Here is a 25,903-nt window from a genome sequence, read left to right on the forward strand (position 1 = left end):
GCTCGGGATGCTGCACGATATGCCCCACGACCGCGCGGGCCCGAAAGCGAGGGGCACAACCCGAGCAGCCCTTCTGTCCAGAAGGGAAACCTTATGGTTTGGAAACCCAATGCTCCAAAGGGCTTGACTGTTTTTAAAGCTTCCTAAAGCTAAAAAAAGGATCATTGTTATTTGAGACGATCCTAAAGCAGAGGGAAGATAGAACCCGATAGGAACTCTCTTTCATTTATCTTATCCTGCTGTAAGTTATTTACAAAATATCATGAGTGCTTATCATAATTGGGGGGGAAAAAAAAAACAATGGGCAAGGGACTGAGTTTCGCGGTGATCGCGCTTATCATTTCCCATAACGGCCCCTCATTTTTATTCCAGGATTGTTGCAGTGGGGTTTCTTGAGTCCCTCCTCCTCTCCCCACTTCCTCTTTCTCTTCACTCATTTGACAGGAGCCTCCGCAATCATCTGCCTAGAACACGTCATCATCATCCACTGGGAGAGAGTGTGGCACCACCTTTCTCCCCCTATGGCTGAGGCCCACAGAAAGAAGACGAGGGGTTTGCGCTTCTGCTCCTGAGCCGGCGTGGTTGCCGGGAATTGTAACCTGCAAGATGATGCCAGACAGCAGCTTCCACGTTAAAAAAAAAGGAAGGAACTTTATGTTGCCCTTCATTAGCTGATGCTTTCTCCGGTAGAGCCCTGTCCTTCAAGTGCCCAAATGATGCTCTATGTCCCTCCCGCTTGCAGAGCTTCAGTGCATTTAAGTGTAAAAATCGCACATCTCTGTTTTTCTTCTAGTAAGGGAGTAAAGACGTGGCGGACGTTTTCGTTTGGATTAGTCATGCTGATCAGCTCCCTGTTCTCTGAAATGAAAATCCCCATCTCCCATCAGGGTATAGCTGTAGGCATAAATTACAGGCTCTGGTTCAGAACAGGGGCCTCTCTTTTGTCTAGTAGCACCAGAAACACACTAATTAGGGATCTAACTGGAACACAAGGCTTCTTGAGGGTCCTGGAGGAGGAAGGTTGGGCCTCCCAAGTCCTGTACTGATTTTTTTTTTTTTAAGATTTTATTTATTTATTCGTGAGAGACATAGAGACAGAGAGAGAGGCAGAGACACAACACAGGCAGAGGGAGAAGCAGGCTCCATGCAGGAAGCCTGACGTGGGACTTGATCCCAGGTCTCCAGGATCACACCCTGGGAGGAAGGCAGGAGCTAAACCGCTGAGCCACCGGGGCTGCCCTGTACTGATTATTTGGGCTGTAGCCTCACAATCTGGATCCATCCAGATGAGCCCTGAGAGCTCAGTGTTTGGAACATGAAGAAGAGCAATAAATATATAGTAACTTAGAGAATCAGGAACATGATCCAAAAGGAAGCTTGGCATTTGCTTTATCAGCAGAGAAACAGAGGTAAAGGAGGGAGTGTCTCCCTAAGGGTTACTCTGTTATAAGAGTGTCCTCCAGGGAGAGGATACATGAACAGGGCAGTTGATAACATTAATACAGTGCAAGTAGGCTCACGTTTCCCTGCATCTCAGGACTGCTGGACCTAGTGTTACTAAATTAATGGACAAGGACACACCTCTGAGCCTTTCCTGCAGTGATCCTCAGAGGGAGTCGGCTCAGACAAAGCAAAGCAGCTTCTCTCTCCATTCTCTTTGTTCTCCCTTGGAAAATGGCCTCTCTGTAAAGTCTCATACACTGGCTGCTTTCACCTCTTGTACGAGGGCAAAATAATCACCAATAATGATTTGGAGGCATATTTTTGGAGCCCTGAATTCTGCAAAATGTGGGATCAAATTATTTTTAGAATTCTAATACACTGTAAATTTTTATTCTGGGTGTCTAGGCAAAAATTTCAGGGAGGTGCCCCGCTTTAACAAATAAAAATAAGAATATCATCTCCAGAAAGGGGTAATGGAGACAGAGTGTTTTGAATCCCACTTAACCTAATAATGACATGCCCTGTACCTTATGCTTTCTCACAGGGGTTATGATTTAATGACCACATTCTTTGTCTGCTGAGAAATCCCTTCAGCAGTAAAACGGTTCTCTGAGAAATCACACTTTTTTATACTATATGTGACTTTTTTTCTAATAAGAATGATCTAACACAGCTCCTTTAAAAGTAAGGACATTCAAATTTTCTATCCCAGATTTTAAGTGTGGAATTAAGACAAAGGGTGCTTGTTCTTGTATCAGGAAGAGGCATGCCACTCTCCGAGCACTCAGAGCATCTGCTGCCTGGACTGATTCTTAAACCAAAAGCCACACATGGCTTCTGTGCTTGACAGCTGAGGTGGCTTTTTATGGCCAGTATGAGCCAGCTGGAATGGGTTCACATGCACAACAGAAGATGGGCTCTGTGGGTCAAGAGAAAGCTTACTAGGCTGAGAAGGACGAGGGTGACAGTTGAGAAATACTCTAGGTTTACTCCTTGGGAATGCTCCCTCCCCCAAAGTAAGGACTTTCAGTTCCTTTATGGGGCATCCTCAGGCTCTTTATGACAGTTCTTCCTTTGGGGGGATTTTATCTGCTTACTAGATATTGGCTATTTTGTCCAGAATAATGGAACATCTGCATGTTTTTATTCAATCAAGCCTAAGGCTGAACAGAGAGCCGCTCCTTTGCGCCAGCTCCTGGTGACTTCATTCTTTCTAGCACTCTCTGGAGAGGGAATGAGAGCAGCCCCCAGCCAGAAAACCAGCCCCGGTTAGCAGCTAATTTAATGGCTCAAGTTCCACAACTGAGGCCCAGATAAGCTTCTAAAATAATTCTGAGGCTGATATAAGGAACGCATAAGCAGGTGTTAAGGGAATATATATATATATATAATCTTTGTAATTAACAGAAAATTTTTTGATAAAGTAGCCACTGGACATGTATATTCATACTACTGTGCTGTGTTTATGTTACTATGTTACCCCGATGGCATAGTACAGAATGCCTTTAACCCACAGGTTCTTTCCTGTGTTAATGTGGTATATCAAGGCACTTCAATTTAATAGCCATAGCATTTGGAGGGCAAGAGCCCTGTCGTGCACTTTCTTTATGTTTCACACAGTAGCCTGCAGAATATTAGATGTGCAGTAGGTGATCAGGAAAGAAGTGCTTAAAAAAAATAAATAAATATATATATATATATATATATATATATGGACTAAAGGAACAAGGAGTGACTGTGCTTTAATCCTGAGATTAGGCCTGCCTTTATTGTCATGCCTGAGGAAACTGGACAGTGATGCTTCAAAGCAGAAAACCGGAGTGGAGACATCGCAGCTTCTCCGGCTGACAGCAGCTGGCTTGCCTATATGCCAGAAACCGTATAAGTACTTTACACACATGATCTCAGGTATACTTCACCCCAGACTAAGTTAAGCATTATTTTACATATGACAAAACATTCCCTAAGCCACACAACTAATAAATAGCCTATTCGGGACTGGAGTCCAGAGCTAAGTCAGTCTCTAAAATGCATGCCTGTAGGCACATTCATGCTCCAGGATATCTAATAACAATGTCTGTAGCTCCATTTGCTAACTACCCTTCTCTGCAGAACTGCCTCAAGACCTAATATCTGGGGTGAGAGGGAAAGAGAGGAAAGAGGACAATAAGCAAACACAATTCATAACTTACGAGGCTTGGGTCTTCACGGTTGTGATGTTCTTTCCTGTGTGTTATTTCATCCTCACAGCACTCTGTCGGGTATGTTACTGTGATCTCTTAAAAATAAGGAATATATCTCTGGAGAACAGGTGCAATTAAAACAACAACAACAACGTGCTAAAATTCAGAGGCCGGGAGGTAACAAATCTGCTGACAGGTGACACCACACCTGCCTCAGCCTCTCACCTCAACCCAGAGGGCTGGGGTCGGTGCTTCCCACACTCCCTTCCTTTCTTATTAATGCTCAACGAGCCATAAAGCTTATGCCTGTCTCTACCCGCACCATAAATTCAAATATATTAGTGTTGGCTTGATGTGCCCTTAAGTCATTTCAAAAGCGGAGGAGAGGTAGAGAGGAAGCAGTAAAAGTGACAATGCATGGAATGCTCTGTAATGATTAAAAAGAATGAATTCCATTTAAATGTACTGCCGTGAAGTGATGTTCATGGGCATAGCAAGCTGACTAAAACAGTAAGAACAAATTGCAGAATAAAAAATAGCATGTTACTATGTGTGTTTTTTAAAGACACAAAACTGTGTGATACACACAGCTGTGCAAACACACACAGAAAACAGTTGGGTTATACCCCAAATTGATAACTGATTTCCCTGGGGAGAGGACGAGGTCTGGGGTGAGGTGGGTAACATTGGCCTACTTTATCTTTTCACAAGATCGTTTTTTCAAATAACGTGCGTGTAAAAGAAAAAAAGGAAGGAAAGAGCAGAAAAGAAACGAGTGGTGCTGCTGGAAAAGAAAAGATGAGTAACACGCAGCACAGTACCATAAGCAGTATGATATATGCCAGATGAAAATCCACTGCCTCATTCATGTCCATAAGGGACCAGTGGATTAGCAGAGAGTTCTCATTTTGGCATTGTTACTATGAATTGGGCGATTTTTAAACTATAATGTCTCCTAACTTTAGCAGAAATACAGTGCTGAGAAGTACATTGGACCTGAAACCAGACAGCCTAAGTTCAAGGCCTTACTTTGCAGTTCTCTAATCTTGCACAAAATTCTCAGGGCCTTAGTTTCCTTATCTGCAGAGTGAAGATAACAGTAACATACTTCATAGGGTGCTTCAAGGATTAAGTGAGATAACACACAGGAAAGAATAGCAAAATCATGCAGACTGAGACTTGGAACTTATAAATTATGATTGTGTTTACTGTCTTCCCACTCTTCCTCTCCCACTTTAAAGAATTACGTTTTCTCACACCTTCAAGATGTCTCACATCTTCACGTATGTCCCCCACACCGAGGCAGAGCTAAATGAACAAACCATCAGTCTTCAGTATAACATTTGCTGATCACAGGCCTCCATTATTTGAGGCTTTAGGCTTTAGATTATGAACATGCATAGCTTTTAAGCTTCAATCACCTGCATTCATGTATTTTAAAGAATGTATTCATTTGATTCATTTATAAATACACTCTTTTCCTATGAAAACTACTTTTGATGCAAGAACTAAAATATCCAAATCAGAGAGGCCATTTAAAGTACAAGCCAAAAATATAATTTAAAAAGATTTTTTTTTTTTGCATCTTAAATGTGCCTTATTTGTGGTCCTACTAAAATTTCAAGCTGTTCTGAAATTTCCAGAATTGCAAGCCTTATAATAAAAAGGATTTCAAAAATAATAAAAGAAACACTAATACCAGCAATATAACCAGACACAAAGGAGAAACATGAGAAGAGTAATAAATATCAGTTGCATGCACACAGCACCATGCCGACACCGCATGATGTAACTATGGTCAGTTACAGCCTCACCTCTGAAACACAGCCAGGTTCTCTACTTTTGCTGGTTGTGCCTGTGTTAAAAAGCGCAGGGACCTGAAGGTTTCTGGTGAAGTAAAGAAGAATCCAGTTTAAGTGGTTTTGCAGTTTGGGTTCGGAAAGGATCCATTTGAAGGAACCAATTCCAAGCGCGCAAAGCACACATCCCTCCCAAGCTCCTCCACCCATTAAACTGGGCTGTCAATTTAGAGCTGGGCGCCCATTGTTCACTTTGTTCTACTCTAATTAGACTTGACAGATTGCTCGTTCTAGCTACACTGGCTATCGCCAAGAACAGAGACAAGAGGCGAGGCTGACCTTGTCACTCTGTCCTTGGAATCTCCCCCGCCCACCCCATCCTAGTCCACCAACACCGAAATGTATCCCCAGCAGCTCAGATCCGTTCCCCATCTCCCCCAGCCCCCCTGGCAGTCTCTGTGCCACGGGCTAGTCTTTCAGTTCTGTGAGATTTCAACCCTCATTGTCTGTGGGAGCAGAATAAGTGTGCTCTAATATTTTTCGTATTAATAGTCTGGCCCTTGGTTTTTGTTTTTTTTGTTGTTGTTGTTTTTTCCTTCAAGCCTGGTGGGAAAAAACAGACCAGCTTTTTTGAAGGGAAAGATACTGCAGTTCCGCCCAGGAGCCAGGAAATATTGATTGCTTAATGAAACAGAGCTCCGGAAGGATTCAGGCCCTGACCTGCATGCATCTGAAGCAAATCCCTGGCCCCACTGCCCTCAGAGTCCTTATCTGTAAAATGATATCAAACTTCTTGAATGTTCATCATGCCAAAAACATGTTACACTGGTGTTACATAAAAATTAGATCATAAAATGGTAGAGCTGGAAATTATCTTAGAGATCATCTAGTCCAATATCTTCATTTGGAAGATTAAAACACAGAGGCCAACAGAGGGAGGTGACATGCACAGGGTCATGAAATTAGTTCTTAAACTTTAAACACCTGGCACTGAACAACAGCTTGCTAATTAGCTTTGTCACTAATCTGCCATTTCCCAGTTTATCCTATGCTTGATAATAAATCATATTGGCCAGGAAAGCAACTTTCTTTCTCTGAGGAAGGAATTCTCCTCACCCAAGGACTATGTTTTCAGAAATGCATCTCTTTGCTGAGAATCCGATGGTCTTGTAATAAATAGATCCTGACTCACCCAATGCCACATGCCTCTTACAGGGGCACAGGATGGAACTCAATGGACTTCAGGCCTGGGACCCTACTCTCAAATAGGAATGACCCTGTCCTTGACCTAAGTCTGGCTCTGCCCATTGCCTCAAGAGCTGTGAGCAGGAGAAACTGTTAGAAATTTCTCCTTGGGGGCTCCAGAGTGGCTCAGTGGTTGAGCCTCTGCCTTTGGCTCAGGGTGTGATCCCGGGGTCCTAGGATCGAGTCCCATATCAGACTCCCTGTGAGAGCCTGCTTCTCCCTCTGCCTATGTCTCTGCCTCTCTCTGTGTCTTTCATGAATAAATAAATAAATCCTTAAAAAAAAAATAAAAAGCCTGTCCTTTAGTACAATCTAACTTACCTGAGACTTCAACAGGCCCTTTCAGAAGAAATAAGTTCTATGTGCTATCTATATGGCTAAGCCTCAACTGTAAAGAGAAAATGTGGAAAACAAATAGAGTCTTAGATAATATTCAGGGGGATCCCTGGGTGGCGCAGCGATTTGGCGCCTGCCTTTGGCCCAGGGCGCGATCCTGGAGACCCTGGATCGAATCCCACATCGGCCTCCCGGTGCATGAAGCCTGCTTCTCCCTCTGCCTATGTCTCTGCCTCTCTCTCTGTGTGTGTGTGACTATCATAAATAAATAAAAATTTAAAAAAAGATAATATTCAGGTATTCTTGTGCATTTTGTTACGTGTGATACTGTTACTTTGGCATAATAAAGCAGTGTACCGAAGAGTTTAATGGGTGAGATGTCATGATGTCTAGATTTGCTCTAAAACACTGTAGAAATAATAGATGAAGTAACTCTGACCGAAAGTTAATAATTATTGAATCCAGATGATATATCAGGGTTCATTATACTCTATGTATATTTGAAAATTATCAAAATGAAAAGCTAATATGTTAGGCAAAGGAAAATGAAATTTCAAATTAGAGAAATTAGAGTGAAAATGGAGAGGAGAGAGGTATAAGAGATAACAAAAAGAATTAACAATGCTCAGTGACTAGTTAAAAAGTGGTTATTGAAATTGAAGGGTTGACATGATTTTCAGGCTTTTGCTTGGGTGCCAGGAAAGAACCTACTCTTTTAGGCATGCGGAATTGGAGTTTCAGGGGAACACTGAGTTAGTGATGTCCAACTGCCTGCCTGTTGGACACACAGATTTAAAGGTCAGGAGAGAGCCTGGTGGTGTGGATCTGTGAGTTGTCAGGTCACTGACACATGGGTGGTAGTGATTCAAATCATTGGGAGAGCAAGGCAGACAAGAAGGTAAGATGGCTGAGGAAGAAGCCCAAGGCATATTCATATTTAAAAAGTGGGGAGAGGAAGAACTTTCAAGAAAGAATGGCCAGACAGGTATGAGAAGACACAGGAAAAAATAATTTCTGGAGAATCTGTCAAGAAACAAGGGGTCAACAGAATCCCCCAAGTTAAAATAGGAAACCTATTGAATTTAGCATCTAAGTGACAATTGCCAAAGAACTTTCAGTAGTAATGTGTTGCAAAGTGAATCAGGGGAGAGTAAGGACGTTAAAAAGATGGGGGAGAGCTAGATAGCATGGTCCTCAGAGGAGGGGGGATTCCTAGAAATGATTTGCAAATTGGTGAGCTCTGGGTCCAATCAATAACTTCTGCTCAAGGGGGCTCAGTAGAAGTGGATTCCTGGGAGAAAAAAAAAAGTTTCAGTTAAAGCAAGGAGGAGGAGGGTGCATTCTATAAAGAGACTAAGAATATAGGGGACAGTTCAATGAAACAAAGACCCCAGAGGGCACTGTGAAGAAAGTTTATGAGGTCAGCAGTGTATGAGAGTCAGGAGGGCAGAAGCAGATTCTTTTGACCTCTGGATGGCGTGTCTTAGCAACCTCTTCAATGATTCCCCAAATACAATTCTCTCCACTCAACATCATCTTGCAGGTATTAAATTTGGAAAATGTTTATAAAGCATGACCTTGATCATGTCAAATCCTTGTCCCCAAACTTTTATTAGCTCCAATATCTACTGCATTAGGTATTAGGTATAATACAGCCCTTCCATAATCTGATTCCAACCTGTTTTTTCAGCTTGATCTTTTTGGGTTTGCTTATTTTTATTTGCTTTGTTTTGTGTTCCTTTTCATGAACGTTTCTTCCAGAATGCCAAGCTATTATTCACTATTCTCTGAACATATTAATTACATAAAATATTATAGAAAAAGGGCTGAGAGGTGTCTAGCATATAATAGCATTCAACAGACATTAGTTTTGGTATACTAAACTATTTATAACTCCCCTTTAACTATTTCATGCAGTTCTCTTTTCCCTAAAGTGTCTTTCTACCTTCCCTTATGTTACAGAGCAAGATTCAGCTCAGGTGTCATCTCTTCTAGGAAACCTTTCCTGGGTCTGCAGCATACCACTTCTTTACCTCTCTTGACACTCAGCCTATTAGATCTGCGTATATATCTATTTCCCTCATTAAAATGTTTCCAGAAGGCCAAAGCCAGTACATGGCACTAAACATACTAAAAAAAAGTGGGGGGATCCCTGGGTGGCTCAAGTTTAGCGCTTGCCTTCGGCCCAGGGTGTAATCCTGGAGTCCTGGGATCGAGTCCCATGTCAGGCTCCCTGCATGGAGCCTGCTTCTCCCTCTGCCTGTGTCTCTGCCTCTCTCTCACTCTGTGTCTCTCATGAATAAATAAATAAAATCTTTTTAAAATTTTTGGAAAAAACTTTGCTCCCTTTCCTCTTTTTTTTTCCTTTCCTCTTTTTTTTAAACTGCATTTTTACATGCTATATGGCATGCTTTCTTATATGATACCCTCACTCTATTTCTGAATGGCCGTGGACATTGTTTTTGTCACCCCAGTGTCCCTTCCAGTTCTTTGGGCAACAAGGTTGATTTTCTTTGTGGCTTCTCTGCTTTTGGTCTTTGTGATTCAAATGGGGTTCCTCTAACCCCTGGGATCAGGGTGGAGGATGTGTCAAAGATCTAAATTAGCCAGTTAATTGTCCCATTCCTATAGCCTTCCTGATTGGTTTGAGTGAGCATATGCTCTAAACCTTCCAGTCAAAGTAGATCTCAGGACTTTAATCTTTAGAGTTACTAGAAGAGGAGTTCTTTCGCTCTCTCTGCTGGACATAGAGTCAATAGGGTGCTCGGCTGCTGTAGTCATTTTGATACCACAAAGGACAAGCCTGTTTGAAAATGAAGATATGGAAAGAACATAACCAAGAGAAAGACAGAGAGAAAGTGAGTCCTGGTGACAGAAGCAGAACTGATTTCAGCCATGCTTGGAAAAAAAACTATTGCTTGTCAGTTGGTGTTGGGTTTTGTTATTTGCAACAAAACCATATTTTTAAAAAAGATTTTATTTATTTATTTGATAGAGAGCAAGTGAGCATGGCAGGGAGAGGGGGAGAGGAGGAAGGAGAAGCAGACTTCCCGCTGAGCAGGGAGCCTTATGTGGCACTGGATCCCAGGACCTTGGGATCATGACCAAAGTGGAAGGCAGATGCTTAGCTGACTGAGCCACCCAGGCGCCCTGCAACAAAACCATCTTAACTGATATAATATTTATGAGTATCTAGTACATTGCCTGACACACGGGACTATTCAATAAATGAGTGTTTAACAGATAAATAAGTTGTTGTGAGGTACTGTAGTTACTTATTTCTATAGGGCAACTCGGTAATATGTATTTACAACCTTAGAAAAGATCATCCTTTTGAAGATGGATAGTGTTGATAGATGCACAACAATGTGAATATACTTAATGCCACTGAACTGTACACTTAAAGATGGTTAAAATGGCAAACTTTATGTTATATATTTTACCACAACAAAAAATAAACAAAAGACAAAAAAAAAAATCATTAAACTAGAAATAAAGGCTTATAGACCTGTGAAAACAGGGACAGGAAAGCTTGTTGTATTGTACTAGTAAAACTAGTAATTATTCTCTACTTTTAGAAAATGTATCATAGGGAAATACATAAGTATATAAAGTTGGTTTATATGAGCATTACTGATAACACCAATAGGGACTGGGTAATAAAATCATGATATATTCAAATAACGGAATATTACACAGTCATTAAATTGATAAAGGAGATTCATGTGCCCCTTAGGAACATATATATATCAGAATGCTAGAAATATTGGAATTATATTAATATCAAGTAGTTTCTCAAAAATAAGGCAAGACTTTTTTTTTTTTAATAGATTTTATTTATTTATTCATGAGAGACACACAGAGAGAGAGTCAGAGACAGAAGCAGGCTCCATCAGGGAGCCTGACGTGGGACTCGATCCCTGGACTCCAGGATCAGGCCCTGGGCTGAAGGTGGCGCTAAACGGCTGAGCCCACCGGGGCTGCCCAAGGCAAGACTTCTTATAAGATTTATGAATTCGAGCCAAAGGATTGATGGAAGAACATCATTCAGTATGTTGTGGGAGGTAAACTGTTCACTCAGAAAGAACTTACTGTACTTCACTGAATTTCAGATACCATTAGTCATAACATTCCTGACTTCAGAGATGTTAAAATGTGAAAAAGTATGGATCTAGAATTGACCAAACATAATATGCTTAGGGGCAGAAAATCGTACCTGTTGATGACTGGGATGAGGGGAAATGGGATATGAAAATCATTAGATAAAGTGAACTAAAAAGGGGAAGTGTTTTCAAGTTTATAGAATAAAATTATTCTACACCTAGTGAAAAGAAGTGAGTGAAAGGCTTTGCGGAGACGTATAAGATGGCTACAAAAGCATGCACTGAAGATTAATGTTGTAACTAAACTAAAGGAAGCAAGCAAGTAGCCCTGCTAATTTAGACACTGTACAGTAATAGGTAACAATGTGTGTTAACTCATTTATATTTGTGAGGTTTCTTTCTCTACTTTGCCTTAGGTAGAGGCCAGACTTGAACTTTTTTTTTCAGATTTTATTTTGGGAGCGCCTGGGTGGCTCAGTTGGTTAAATGTCCGACTCTTAGTTTGGCTTCAGGTCCTGATCTCATGGGATTGAGCTCCTTGTGGGGATTCTGTCTAAAGATTTTCTCTCTCTTCCCCTCCCTCAACTCGCTCCTGCACATGTGCGCTCTGTCTCTCTCTCTCAAATAAATAAATCTTTTTTAAAAAATATTTTATTTTTAAGTAATCCCTACACCCAACATGGGGCTTAAACTCAAGAGTCACACGTTTGACCTACTGAGCCAGCCAGGCGCCCCCGCCAGGCTTGCAATTTTAGCTTCCCATTCCCCTGTTTAAGAAGGGGTTTGGCAGCTGAAGAGAGAGAAAAAGGCATGGAAATAAAGAAATGCTAGCACTTGAGGAGAAGGATCAAAAGTCTACATTTTTTTTTATATAAACAGAAGATAAGGAAATCAAGACTTCCCCTAAAGGGTGTTCTAGATCTCTTCCCATGTTGTTAAAAACCTTTGGTAAGCATTATTCTGTCATTAAACTCAACTACTTCTATCCAAGCAGCCTCACAAGTTAGGAATTTGACCAGCTGTCCATGGGGAAGTGGATTTAAAAAAATGTCAAGCATCTTCTCTCTCTCTCTCTCTCTCTCTCTCTCACACACACACACACACACGCATGCACGCACGCACACACACACACTCCACACACATTTATAGTAGCAATACACCACATATATACCATTTACTCACATAGCTTGTTCCTTATTTTCAGTTATTTCTGTCCTCTGTAAAGTGGGAAGCACTGGGGACGGCAAATTATTAGTTTTACTGTGAGTCACATTGAGTTCAAGTGGCACCCAGGATCACTGCCACGAGCAACTGCTGCATCCTTAGCCTCATCATAGAGTTGCCCAATTTGATGTAATTACTTACTTACTTGTAATCATAATACTTTCTAAAGGTGAGTTGTATGGTGTCTGAATTGTTTCTCAACAATGCTATTTAAAATCTAGCTCTAACTTCTCACTGAATTCTGAAAACAAAATTTTTTACTTATTTCATTCATCAACATTTCTCTAAAATTACAAGCAGTCTCCAGATGGGTTTTTTTCCCCTTAAATTTGAGTTATCTCAACTTAGGTCCATTTCCCAGCGTGCGGTAACTCCAACAACGGACTAATCTGCTTAAAGCTTGTACGGTATTCAAGATCCTTGTCCTTCAAACTGTCAGACTCTGTGCCTTTGCCAAGATCATTCCCTCCACTGAGAAGGTCAATTTGTGTGTTCAAGGCCTAGCTCGCTAATATGTCACCTCCTCAAGGGTCTTCCACCCATCCCCCTGGAGGTGGTCGGCCTTTAAGGGTATAAAATTCTGACTAAATGTTCTGAGATCATGTAACAAAGCTCAGCTTTTCAGCCTGGACTCTGGACCCTCACCACCTGCTGGTGGCCCTTCACTAAGTCAATGCCACATTTCGTTTTCCTTACTGTAGCACCCCAGGTTTAGCGCCAAATTATGTGTCAGTTGTCCTGTTGCTTTCTTTTTAATTTAAATTCAATTTGCTAACATATATTATAACACCCAGTGCTCATCATATCACATACTCTCTCTTTTTTTATTTTTAAGATTTTATTTATTTATACATGAGAGACACACAGAGAGAGGGAGAGGCAGACATAGGCAGAAGAAGATATAGGAGAAGCAGACTCCACGCAGGGAGTGTGATGTGGGACTCTATCCTGGGACTCAATCCAGGGACTCAATCCGGGGACTCCAGGATTATGCCCTGGGCTGAAGGGAGGCTCTAAACTGCTGAGCCACCCAGGCATCCCCATCGTGTACTCTCCTTAATGCTGGTCACGCAGTTACCCCATCCTCCCACCAACCTCCCCTTCTACAACCCTTTGTTTGCTTCCCAGCGTTGAGAGTCTCTTATGGTTTGTTTTCCTCTCTCATTTTTCCCCACTCAGTTTCCCCCCTTTCCCTTATGGTCCCTAGCACTATTTCTCGTATTCCACATGTTTGTTGCTTTCTTCTACCCATTATGCTATCTTTCCCCTGATCTTTTTCCTACCTCCTCATTCCCACCCCTTTTCTACCTCTGTTCTCATTCCTAGCTAACTCTTATCAAATATTCAGGACTCTGGAAACATGTCTTCTCTTCCAGAAAGGCCTCTGACACCTCCCCTCCCCCTTAGGATGGTGGCCAAACTAAAGTAATGGCAAGGAAATGTAGGAAAATGGACAAATTTGAAAAGTATTAAGGAGGTAGAACTTGCTAATGTAAAAGAAATGCAAAAATAAATGAGAAAGATCAAACAGAAGGAATGCCTGGGTGGCTCAGCAGTTGAGCATCTGCCTTTGGCTCAGGGTGTGATCCCAGGGCCCTGGGATCGAGTTCTGCATCAGGCTCCCCACAGGGAGCCTGCTTCTCCCTCTGCCTATGTCTCTGCCTCTTTCTGTGTGTCTCTCATGAATAAATAAATAAAATCTTAAAAAAAAAATAAAGATCAAACCAGAATCAAAGATTCTGAATTGGAGAATAGAGACTGGTAACAATTTAGAGTAATTTCATATATGTTTTTCCAAGCTTTATGCCATCTGCAGTTTTAATGAGACAGCTTCTCTCTGCCCTGCCAACCATATCTTTCTTTTAAACATCTCTTTTCTAATATTGGTTTATTGATTCAGAGCCTTTAATGACTCTCTCCTTGCTAATGCACCAAGCCTAAACTCTGCTTGCTTTAAAGGTTTCATGGCCGATCCAGCCCCCCTCATCAGCTCCACCCAGCTGTGGTCAGGCTGGCTGTCTCATCCTCCCGCACAGGTTGCTTACTCCTGCTTTTAGCACTTCAGCCACCTTCTTGCCTGAGGCAGTTCTTTCCCTATGCTCATCTCAGGGACAATTCAATGCTCAGCTTCATGAAATCCTGCCTGCCTGGTCCATGCCTCCCTGTGCCCTCTGATCTCCTGAAGCAGTCATAGTTAATAGCATCAAATATAGCATTTAATTATATATGCGCACCTAACATAATTTACTATTGTTTTAATGTGTGTTAGTCATGTTTCCCCCCAACTAGATTATAAACCTATTGGGGGTAGGAGCCATGATTCATACTACTTTAAAATCATAAGTTCCGGAAGTAAACTATGCTCAAATCCTGGCTCTCCTGCTTGCCAGTTATGGGATATCAGACATATGGCTTAACTTCTCTCTGCCTTAGCTATTAATACTTAAAATGGAGCTAATAAAAATACCTATTTCACAGGAGTGGCTATACTGCTAGATGCAACAATTCATATACAGTGCTCAGCGGATACCCGGCATGTTATAAGAACTCAATAAACATTAGCTAATACTATTATCCCCATGTTGCTTAGCATATCATTGAACACTGAGTAGATGCCCCCAAATTAATTTTTGCTGATTTAATAAGTTGCATATGAATCTCTTTTAGATGCTTATGAGATTCAGAATCTCTTGTCTTGAGACAAAAGGTGTGTATCTGTACAGACAATAATCATTTTTAAACATTTATCAAGATAATTTTATCTCCCCAATTTAAGGCAGCATCTCACCATTGCCCAGCATGTATTATTCCCTCGCGTTGGGGTCCTGGTGTCCAGGTGAGGAAATCAGGAGCATAATCTCCCTCGTCTCCTAAAGAAAAAGGGGATGAATATTAGATAGCAAAACAGAACTCAGATGCCTAGAGTATTCTGGGTACCAAGTACCAGCCACCTGCTAAAAATCCATACTAGAGTCTCCATTTGTATAGTTTTCTGGGTTTGGTTGTGTACACCTCAAGGAAACAAACAGAAATTTCTGTATTGGCCTGTTGGCAGTTGAGGCGTCAGCATGTCTAGTGGAGTCCAAGACAGTGATAAAGGTGAGAAGAAGGTAATTAAAGACCCAAGGCTGAGCTCTAGACACACACTGTTATTATATTTTATATTATACCAATTACCATGCATGCCCTCCCCCCAAATACTCTACAAACTAAATAGCTTCAACCAGCTTATTTGGAAGAGCCAAAGGCCCATGGGCTTCACCCTGGTGAAATCCTTGGGACTCACAGTACTATGGAGAAAACAAAGTATTGCTGTAGGGGAGGAATAGGAGATTACGGCAGCTGATAATACCTGGATGGTCGTGGGACATGTGTAGGATTCATATCATAAAAGATAATAGGCTGTAAATGGCATTGTAAAGCAATTCTTTGGGGTTATTTTTCCTCTTTTACATGTAAGTGTCATATTTTCCAAATGAAAGATTTGAGACTCTTCAAATGAAAGATCTTCCGAATGAAAAATGAGTTGGCTGAAAAAACAAATTGATTTCTTTATTTTAAGATGTGAAGATACAAGACACAGGCTAGAAGGCAGTTGCACTGAATTCCAACCCCAACAGCTGACTACTCCCTTTGTCCAAAGCTCTTAAAGTGATGAATGAGGGGTCACAGCTATCAGGCAAAGTGGGAATCAGATGCGGATGTGGTGGGAGGCCAGGGGTGTCATGAGAACAATGAGTACACCTTGTTTCCAGCCTGGTTCTGTCACCACCTGGCTCTGCCTCCTTGGACAGGTCACTTTTCTGGTCCAAGATTCCTCATCAGTAAGATAACCAGTGAGGGACAGGGAAATCATCTCTAAAGCTCTTTCCAGCCCTGACATTTTATGGTTCTGTTGAGTCTAAGAAAAATCTATGAATTATTCTGCATTTTGGATTACTATTTCCCTAAAAGATTCATCTTTCCTCTCCCCTGCTCCTTCCCTCTTCCTTCCTTTCAAACCATCCCAGCATGCACATCCTGTCCCTTTCTCTCTCTGACTTTCACTTCGGAATCTGAAAAATATTCCCAAGCTTAAAGCTATTGGTTACAATGATGTGTTCCTTAGATTTTTTTCCCCCTCTGGAGGTATCTAGGAGATATTTGCTGAAAGCTTGAATTTAAATGTGTAGTTTCAAAGGAAGAGGAAGGAGGATGATACTGAACGCCTGGCCATGCAGAGCTGTCTCAAGGCAGTTTTCCTATAGGAGCCGAAAGGTAGTTCCACATAAAGCTAATGAATATATGGCTTCTCTATTTCCCTTCAAATGGTTCCTTAGAATTAAGATTGCTCTAAAGTCTCCATAATCCAAATCACACTGGGTCTTTCAATACCGTTTTCTGATATAATTTCTGAGCAAGCAGTCAGCATAAAAAAAGACTAGGTCAGCTGTGTGTCAGTGCTTGGCAGCACAACTCCTATGGGATGTGTCTCCTGGCATCCACCCAGCCTAGCCATCAACAATAAAAGCTTCTCTTTGTGCTTCCAGTAAGTCATAAATAAATCTCCTCAATCCCACCTGTTTTCTGAGAAGAGCTTCAACCGTGTCCTTTACCTTAGGTTAAAAAAAAAAAAAAAAAGACTCAGTTGCTGCTTTGTGCAAAGAGTTTTTAAATGTCCACTTAAGCAGTTGTCCATTTTCATGGTTCCATACTCCCAAACATTTAGATGTGTAATTTAAGTCCCAGTCCCTTCAGTTGTCAGGTTTTGGGACTAGACTGCTTTCCCACCTGATGCTATCTGCTTTTCCTGAGGTAGCTCAGCCCTAAGCAATCCTCCTGTGTAGGGCAAGTGTTCGCTGCAGAAGGGCTCATTACCTGAGCGGCAGGGAAGGTGTGCCCTCCAGTAGGGCAGCACCACACAAAGGAGCAGGGCAATGGTTTACCTGGTTGTGGCTTCAGAAACCCTAAAACTTTCCCTGAAAGGTGAGAGGGCCAGGTCTGTTGGCCTCTGAAGGTATATCAAGCACCAGGCCCATACAAAAGGAAGACTAAAATAGAATTTCTGTTTAGCTAAACAAGAAAACAGCCAATCGCTTACAACCCAAACAGGCTAGATTCTTTTTTCTTTTAAGATTTTTATTTATTTATTCATGAGAGATACAGAGAGAGAGAGAGAGAGAGAGAAGCAGAGACACAGGCAGAGGCAGAAGCAGGCTCCATGAAGGGAGCCTGATGTGGGACTTGATCCCGGGACTCCAGGATCACTCCCCGGGCCAAAGGCAGGAGCTAAACCACTGAGCCACCCAGGGATCCCCAGGCTAGATTCCTTAAACACCTCTCAACCAAAACCTTCACTGAAACATTAAGCCTCATACTACTGTTCTGCGGTAAACATTACTCCTATTTTCCAGCAAGATGTAGAATGAGTTCAAGCACATTATTTCCTACTGCAGTCAATGTTGGAATTAAGGAAATCTGCTGACTCCATTCTCAAAACTACATAAATTAGTCACTTCAGCTGATTCATTGTTGAATTCAAATGAACACGTTTCTGGGGCATGAAAAATGGAAGTAGAGGGGGGTTTTTTGGTTTGTTTTTTGTTTTTTCCCTTCTGTCACATTCCACTGGCCATGAAAGAGGTCCAGAAGGACCAGAAGTGAATATTACCAAAGAAGTCTCATATCCACTTTGAAGAGAAACAGATTCTGTGTTTGTCCCTACTTCCTTTTCTTATAATGCCAAACTCTGCAAGAGAACTTTGCACATGTTCCCATAATTGAGATTGGTTTTTTATGACTTTTTTTTAAAGTTATGAAATGTTTTATATAAACATAAGGATTTATTTTAGAGCATAATAATAAAATGAGCATTCATGAGGTGTGCCTGGCTGGCTCAGTCTGTGAAACATGTGACTCTTGATTTGGGGGTTGTGAGTTCAAGCCCCACATTGGGTATGGAGCCCACTAAAAAAAAAAAAAATACAAAAACCAACCAACCAGTATTTATGTAACCACTAGCATCTCAAGAAGCAGAAGATCACAAACCAATGAAGCTCCCTGTTTCCCCCACATGGCATCCCGACTCCTCCACAGAAGACTGTGCTTCTTATTCTCTTGCTTTCTTGGATAGTTTTCCTACATATATACACATTTCTAGGCAAAAGCATTTAGTTCTGCTTGCTGTCTATATTCTTTGCTAGGACTGTCATAACAAAGTAGCAGAAATTGGGTGCCTTAAACAATAGTAATTTATCTCACAGTTCTGGAAGCTAGAAGACTGAGATCAAGGTGTTAACAGAGTTGGTTTCTTCTTCTTTTTTTTTTTTTTTTTTCAGAGTTGGAGAGTTGGTTTCTTCTGAGGGCTGGGAGGGAAGGAGCTCTTTCAGGCTCTCTCCTTGGCTCTAGATAGCCATCTTCTCTGTGAATCTATTTGCATCATCTTCCTTCTATGTGTTTCTATATCTGTGTCCACATTTTCCCTTTTTATAAGGATACCAGTCTTAGGGACACCTAGGTGGCATCTGCCTTTGGCTCAAGTCATGATCCTGGAGTCCTGGAATCGAGTCGTGCATCAGGCTTCCTGCGGGGAGCTTGCTTCTCCCTCTGCATGTGTCTCTGCCTCTCTCTGTGTGTCTCTCATGAATTATAAAAAAAAGGGGGGGTGGTCAGGGAGCCTGGTTGGTTCAGTTGGTGAAGGGTGTGACTCTTGATCTCAGGGTTGTGAGTTCAAGTTCCCATGTTGGGTGTAGTGATTAATCAAAAATAAAATCTTAAAAAAAAAAAAAGAAAAAGAAACACAAGATTAGGGGTTGCCTGGCTTGCTCAGTCAGTAGAGCATGTGACTTTCGATCTCAGAGTCATGAGTTCAAGTCCCACATTGGAGGTAGAGTTTACTTAAAAAAAAAGAAACACAAGATAGGCATGCTGTTGCTGTTGGGGTGTCATTGCTTCTACACATTTTCACCTGGCAGAGAAAACAAATATATGTATGTATACTAGCTTGTGTATATACACATCTATTTATTCATATTTTATATGTAACTATTATATGTATATTAAGCTAAAGATGGGTTCTTACTGAGGCTTCCAACTTTAATCCATTATCACATTACAACTTCTCCTCTTGCTTGTCTGTAACCTGCAACTCTAACAGTAAGAAAGAAACTTGGCTCCCATCAACAACCATCCACATATTAATTGTTTAGTTCCAGTATAGATATATAATGGTTTCAGAATAGTTAACTCATACCCTCAGGGGAAACAACTTTATTGTCTAGAGTATAGGACTTATCTACAGTTCCTTTTGCCTCTAGATTTATGTATTCCATTCATTTCCAAAGTTACTTGGATCACACTTTGTCTCCCTATCCTCTTTAGTGAGGTTGTTTCATACATTTGTAATGCAGTTAGATTTTTTTTTTTTTTTTTTGCAGTTAGATTCTTTTATCACATTCTATTCTGAGATCCCCTAACCTCCTAAATGACTTGGGAATGGTTTTGATTACTCATTATCTTGGTGCTAAGGGAGCTCTTTGCTACCAGGGTATCATTATTTCTATTCAGTGAACAGACCAGGCAATAATTCTTTTCATGGCCATAATCTTTTTTTTAAGAAGCTTTATTTAAATATAATTAATGTACCATATGATTCACCTAGTTAAAATGTCCAAGTTAATGGTTATTAAGTATATTCATAGAGTTGTGCAACCATCGCCATAATCAATTTTAGATGACTTTCATCACTTTCCTAAGAAATCCTGTAAACATTAGCAGTCACTCCCTATTTTCTGCTTCTTTCCACATACTATCTCCCCACAGGAGAGCCCTAGGCAACCACTAATTTACTTTATGTCTCTATGAATTTGCCTATTCTGGACATTTTACATAAATGAAATCATACCATATGTGGCCTTTTATGTCCAGCTTCTTTCACTTAACAACATATTTTCAAAGTTCATCTCTAGAGACAAACCAAGAAACAGACTCTTAACTATAGAGAACAAACTGATGGTTACCAGAGGGGTGGTGGATAAGGGGATGGGTGAAACAGACGATAAGGATTAAGAGTATACTTATGATGAACACCCAATAATTCATAGAATTGTTGAATCACTATATTATATACCTGAAACCAATATAACACTGTATGTTAACTATACTAGAATTAAAATAAAAAACAATAAAAGCCCACTATATTCTAATGGAGTCACAAACTAAATGTAGATAGAGATAGATAGATGATAGATAGATAGATAGATAGATAGATAGATAGATAGATAGATAAGCTTCAGATAGCTACAAACACTATACAAGAATATGAATGAGGGGTGCCTGGGTGGCTCAGGGGTACCTGGGTGGTTGAGTTGGTTAAGTGTCTGCCTTTGGTTCAGGTTATGATCCCGGGGTCCTGGGATTGAGCCCCAGGTTGGGCTCTCCGATCAGCAGGGAGCCTGCTTCTCCCTCTGCCTCTGCCTGCCACTCCCCCTGCTTGTGCTTTCTCTCTCTATATATAAAATAAATAAATAAAATCTTTTTACAAAGGGGGGTTGTGCCTGGGTGGCTCAGTCAATCACATCTCTGACTCTTGGTTTTGGCTCATATCATGATCTCAGGGTTGTGAGATTAAGCCCCTCGTCCAGCTGTGTGCTCAGCACAGAGTCTCCTTAAGATTTTCTCCCTCTGCCCCTCCTCCAACTCACTATCTCTCTCAAATAAATACATAAATAAATTTTTTAAAAAAGAATATGAATAAGGGCTGAGAGGGGAGGGTAATGTGTGGAAATGGTTCAAGACACTTGTTGAGTAAATAAATCAGTGTTGACAAGGACATCTGGGTGGCTCAGTGGTTGAGCGTCTGCCTTCAACTCAGGGCATGATCCTGGAGTCCCAGGATCGAGTCCCACTTTGGGCTCCCTGAATGGAACCTGCAGAGAGAGAACCTCTGCCTGTGTCTCTGCCTCTCTCTCTCTCTCTCATGAATAAATAAATAAAATCTTAGAAAAAAAATCAGTGTTGACAGACTTAAAAAAAGGTTCATTTCTCTTGTAGTACATATATCATTGCTTTTTATTGTTGAGTAATATTCCTTTGTAAGAATATACCATAATTTATTTGTCCATTCATCAGTTGCTGAACACTTGGGTTGTTTCCACTTTCTGACTGTTACGGATAATGCTGTTATGAACATTTGTCTACCACCTTTTATGTGGGCATATGTTTTTTCTTTTCTTGGCAATATAACTAGGAGTAGAATTGCCGAGTCATATGCTAACTCTGTATTTAACATTTTGAGGAATGGCCAAACTCTTTTCCAAAGTGGCTGCACCATTTTACAGTCCCATCAGCAGTGTATGGGGGTTCCAATTTCTCCACATCCTCAGCAACACTTGTTATTAAATATGTTTTTATTATAGCCATCCTCGTGGGTGTAATAGGGTTTCAGACATTTGTTTTTAATCGTTAATTCTTCTTATTTTTATGCTTTTTTCCCAGAACATCTTCTACAGAAGGAAAGTTTATCAAGTAAATTTCATTTCATAGTGACAGTTTATTTTTGATAAAGAGCTCTTAAATGGTGGAAAGAGAATGAAACCTAAATGTAGATATACTTGATGGGGGGCTGCCCAGCTGGCTCAGTCACAAGAGCATGTAACTCTTGTTCTTGGGGTCATGAGTTCAAGCCCCATGTTGGGTATAGAGATTACATTTATTTATTTATTTATTTATTTATTTATTTATTTATTTATTTATAAATTTTTATTTATTTATGATAGTCACAGAGAGAGAGAGAGAGAGAGAGGCAGAGACATAGGCAGAGGGAGAAGCAGGCTCCATGCACTGGGGAGCCCGATGTGGGATTCGATCCCGGGTCTCCAGGATCGCACCCTGGGCCAAAGGCAGGAGCTAAACTGCTGCGCCACCCAGGGATCCCTAGAGATTACTTTTAAAAAGTAATTAAACTTTTAAAAAAGGAGTGGGGTGGGGTGCCTGGCTGGCTTAGTCAGAAGAGCATGTGGCTCTTGATCTTGGGTTTGTGAGTTTGAGCCTAACATTGCATACAGAGATTACTTCAATACATAAAACTTTTAAAATATATATATAAATCTAGGCATACTTAAGCTCAAGACCTCAGTTTTTCTCTTATTATGAGTACAAAATGAAAACAGTATCTGTCCCACATGGTTGATGAATGGATTAAATGAGATAACAGATGTGAAAGCTCTCTGTAAATGATAAGGCACTATACAAATATCATTGCTAGCTGTGCAGGGGGGTGAAAAAAATAAAAGCTTTTCTTTAGTGATGCTCCTTCATATGATGCTGCATTAGATTTTCAGCTTCTAAAGGAATGAAGCCATATAACCTCTGCATTTCCAGTAGCATCCCACATGCTTGTACCTACCACCATCTCCTTTACTTAACTTAAACTCTCAGGGAACACTCAGACCCATAGACAGGAATCATTTGCTTGATTTTTCCTCAAGATTCACCTTACTACTGCCTTCTCAGATCATTAGAACTACTGTAGGCAGGAACTCTCTTGGGTCTCTAACTTGCTTGCTTCATGCCTAATCTTCCTTTCTTGTTTCAACCATTTGAATTTAGCAATTCAGCTTTAGAATTTGATGACCTGAGCACCACTAGCCTGAAAACTTGATATGCCATTACATCTGGCTGTTGTCCTATGGCTCCATACTCATCTCACCTCTGCCCGGCCTGGACACTTAGGGCATTCCTAATTGTATCATCTGGGGAGGGACACTAATCATCATACCCTGTCAAATACTGAAAAGTCTTTATCTAAAACTGTCATGTTATAGTCTTCCTTTCCATTTTCCAGCCTGGCTCAGACTTCCATCGTCTCTTGCATCTTTTTAAATCATATGTCCATCTTCAAGTGAATTTGCCACTAGACCACAGGGTAATTGGAAAGGAAATAGAATACTGTAAATTCTGCTCTAAAATAGGATACCAGAGGGCACCTGGGTGGTGAAGTTGGATAAGCATCTGACTGTTGGTTTCAGTTCAGGTCATGATCTCAGCATTGTGAGATCAAGCCCTGCAGGAGGTTCCTCACTCAGCACAGGGTCTGCTTGGGATTCTCTCTCCTTCTTCCTATGCTCCTCCCCACCCCATAAATAAGTAAATAAGTAAGTAAATAAATAAATAAATCTTTTTAAAAATTTTAAGTAAAATAGGATACCAGTAGTAGATAACCAAACCATGACATGGGGCCACATATAAAAATCTACTACATTGGAAGGGGAGGTGGGCGGGGGGTGGGGGTGACTGGTGACGGGCACTGAGGTGGGCACTTGATGGGATGAGCACTGGGTGTTATTCTATATGTTGGCAAATTGAACACCAATAAAAAATAAATTTATAAAAATAAAAAAATCTACTAAAGTGAATTTTTTTTTTAGATTTTATTTATTTGTTCATGAGAGACACACAGAGAGAGGCAGAAATATAGGCAGAGGGAGAGGCAGGTTCTCTGTGGGGAGCCTGACATGGGACTCAATCCCAGGACCCCGGGATCATGACCTGAGCCAAAGGCAGATGCTCAACCACTGAGCCACACAGGCATTCCTACTACAGTAAATTTCAAACATTAGTTTACCATTCAGTAGTATGTCAAGAAATCAACTTAGTGAATTGTGACCAGCATTTAAAAAGTGAAATAGAATCAGATAGAAAAGATCAGAAAATATTATGCATAGTAAGAGCATTATTTTGTTTGGGGTATATAATATGAATGCAAAGTGTATTTTTTACAATGGGTTAATGAGGTTGGAAAAAAACTGATTGGTATTGTATATGTTCTGTTAAAAATCATTAGAAATATCCTAAATGTTTAGCTTGATTTATATTTAGTATGAAAAGGTATACTGGAAAACCCTACAAAGGATTAGAATTCAGACTTCTTGGGTTTGAACTGACTCTGTTACTTACTTGGTGACCTTCAGCAACTTGCTTAAACATTTTGTGCCTTGATTTTATCATCTGTATAGTACCTATCTCTGTGAGTTATAATGAGGAAATAAAGTAAATGACTAGTATAAGTAAAATGGCTAGAACAGATCCTGGTACATAGCAGTAAATTAAGAAATGTTAGCTATTATTATAAATATTCTCAAATCATTTGGCAATAGAAATTATATCTTTAGATTCCATTTTTCTAACAATTACCATTCCAAGTCAGGTCATAAGGCTCCTTACACATAAAGAGTAGGCCTATCATCTATAGCTTTCAATAAAGACTATTTGGAAAAAAAAAAAAAAGACTATTTGGGTGATCACCTCAGAATCCAAAAGCCCCCTCTAGGTGCTATTATGAGAAAACTATTCTGTCCCTGCAACTTGCTCTGTACCTCTACCTAGATATAGGCTACATATAGATTAGATACAGCCAATGTTCTGAGAAGTTGTAGATCATACAAGAGCTTGTCCTGTGTCAAATGGTGAATACAATTTCTACCAAGTCTTGTGTTTGAGAGCTTTCATTTAATAAAACTTGTATTAGTAGATATCACTGAGAAGATGACTTCCTTCATTTGTATAAGAATCCATCAACATGATGCCTGGTGACATAAGGATGGGCTATGTTTTACTGAAGTTACGCTGCTGGTACATTGCTCTTTGGGAACTTCTCTCCTAGTGGTTTAACAACTGGCTCTGAGAGACAGAGGTAAAAAAAAAAAAAAAAAAAAAAAAAAAAGCCCTGATTTATAGCATTGGCCAATTTTTTATGGTATAAATGCTCCCATTGTGACAATTTCACACTACCAACACGATGTCACTGAATACAGAGTTGGAAAGAAGTGCCTACAATTGGTTTGCATGAGGCCTAACAAGCAGGCCCAGCACATCATCTACTTGTAACTATTTCATGTTTTCTGCCCAGTGCCTTTGTAAGAATAAAGGGTTTTTAACTGTCAAATGTTATCTTTGTTCTGGAAATACCGATTCAATGGACTTTTTGGTTATGCAAAGGAAAAGGAAAGATTTTACTCTAAAATAAAGTGTTTGAGACAATGTGACTCCAAGGCAGTGTTCGAAGCTCTGGATAATGTAAAATGTGACAGCTTTCCAAACTGTTCTTCTGAAAAGACATTCTTTTCTAAATTAGAATTCAGATCTCACAGTCCCTAAAAATGATCTCTTGTTCTTATTAGATAAGGAAATGAGAAGAGCAGATCAGATAAATGCAGAAAGGCTTTACAGGCAAGTCTTTGCCTCACATTGAAAAAGGACTACTAAAAAACAAACAAACAAACAAACAAAATAAATAAATAAAATAAAAATTAAAAAAAAAAAAAAAGAAAAAGGACTACCAAGTTGGCTGAGCTGGTATTGCAGAGCCCAATCTGAACCATTTATCTAAAGACCCCATGGAGCATTATTACATACTGAATAACACAGATTTAGGGAAATGCAAGGATGGGGCATTGCAGGGTTCTGGCAGATTGTCTTGGTAGGGTCTTTATGGAAAAGCCAACCCGTGAGGAAGCAGACATTCTGAGTCTCAACTACCCCATAAGTAGACAGAGAGACCCCAGAACACATATTCTTCACCTTGACACAGGTG

The 25,903-nt window shown here is 40.5% G+C and overlaps 1 protein-coding gene across 1 annotated transcript in view; it reads right to left on the minus strand.

Moving 5' to 3' along the window:
* LOC112678288 (tubulin alpha-1C chain) overlaps positions 1-25,903 on the minus strand; it is a 73,458-nt gene that overhangs the window by 31,423 nt on the left and 16,132 nt on the right. The window contains exon 2 of the mRNA XM_035707193.2: positions 15,122-15,203. Coding sequence (XP_035563086.1) covers positions 15,122-15,124 — 3 coding nt within the window. The 5' untranslated portion in view covers positions 15,125-15,203. The remainder of the gene's footprint in view (positions 1-15,121; positions 15,204-25,903) is intronic.

This window comes from Canis lupus, chromosome 27 (genome assembly GCF_003254725.2).
Source record: "Canis lupus dingo isolate Sandy chromosome 27, ASM325472v2, whole genome shotgun sequence".
Lineage (NCBI taxonomy): Eukaryota > Metazoa > Chordata > Mammalia > Carnivora > Canidae > Canis > Canis lupus.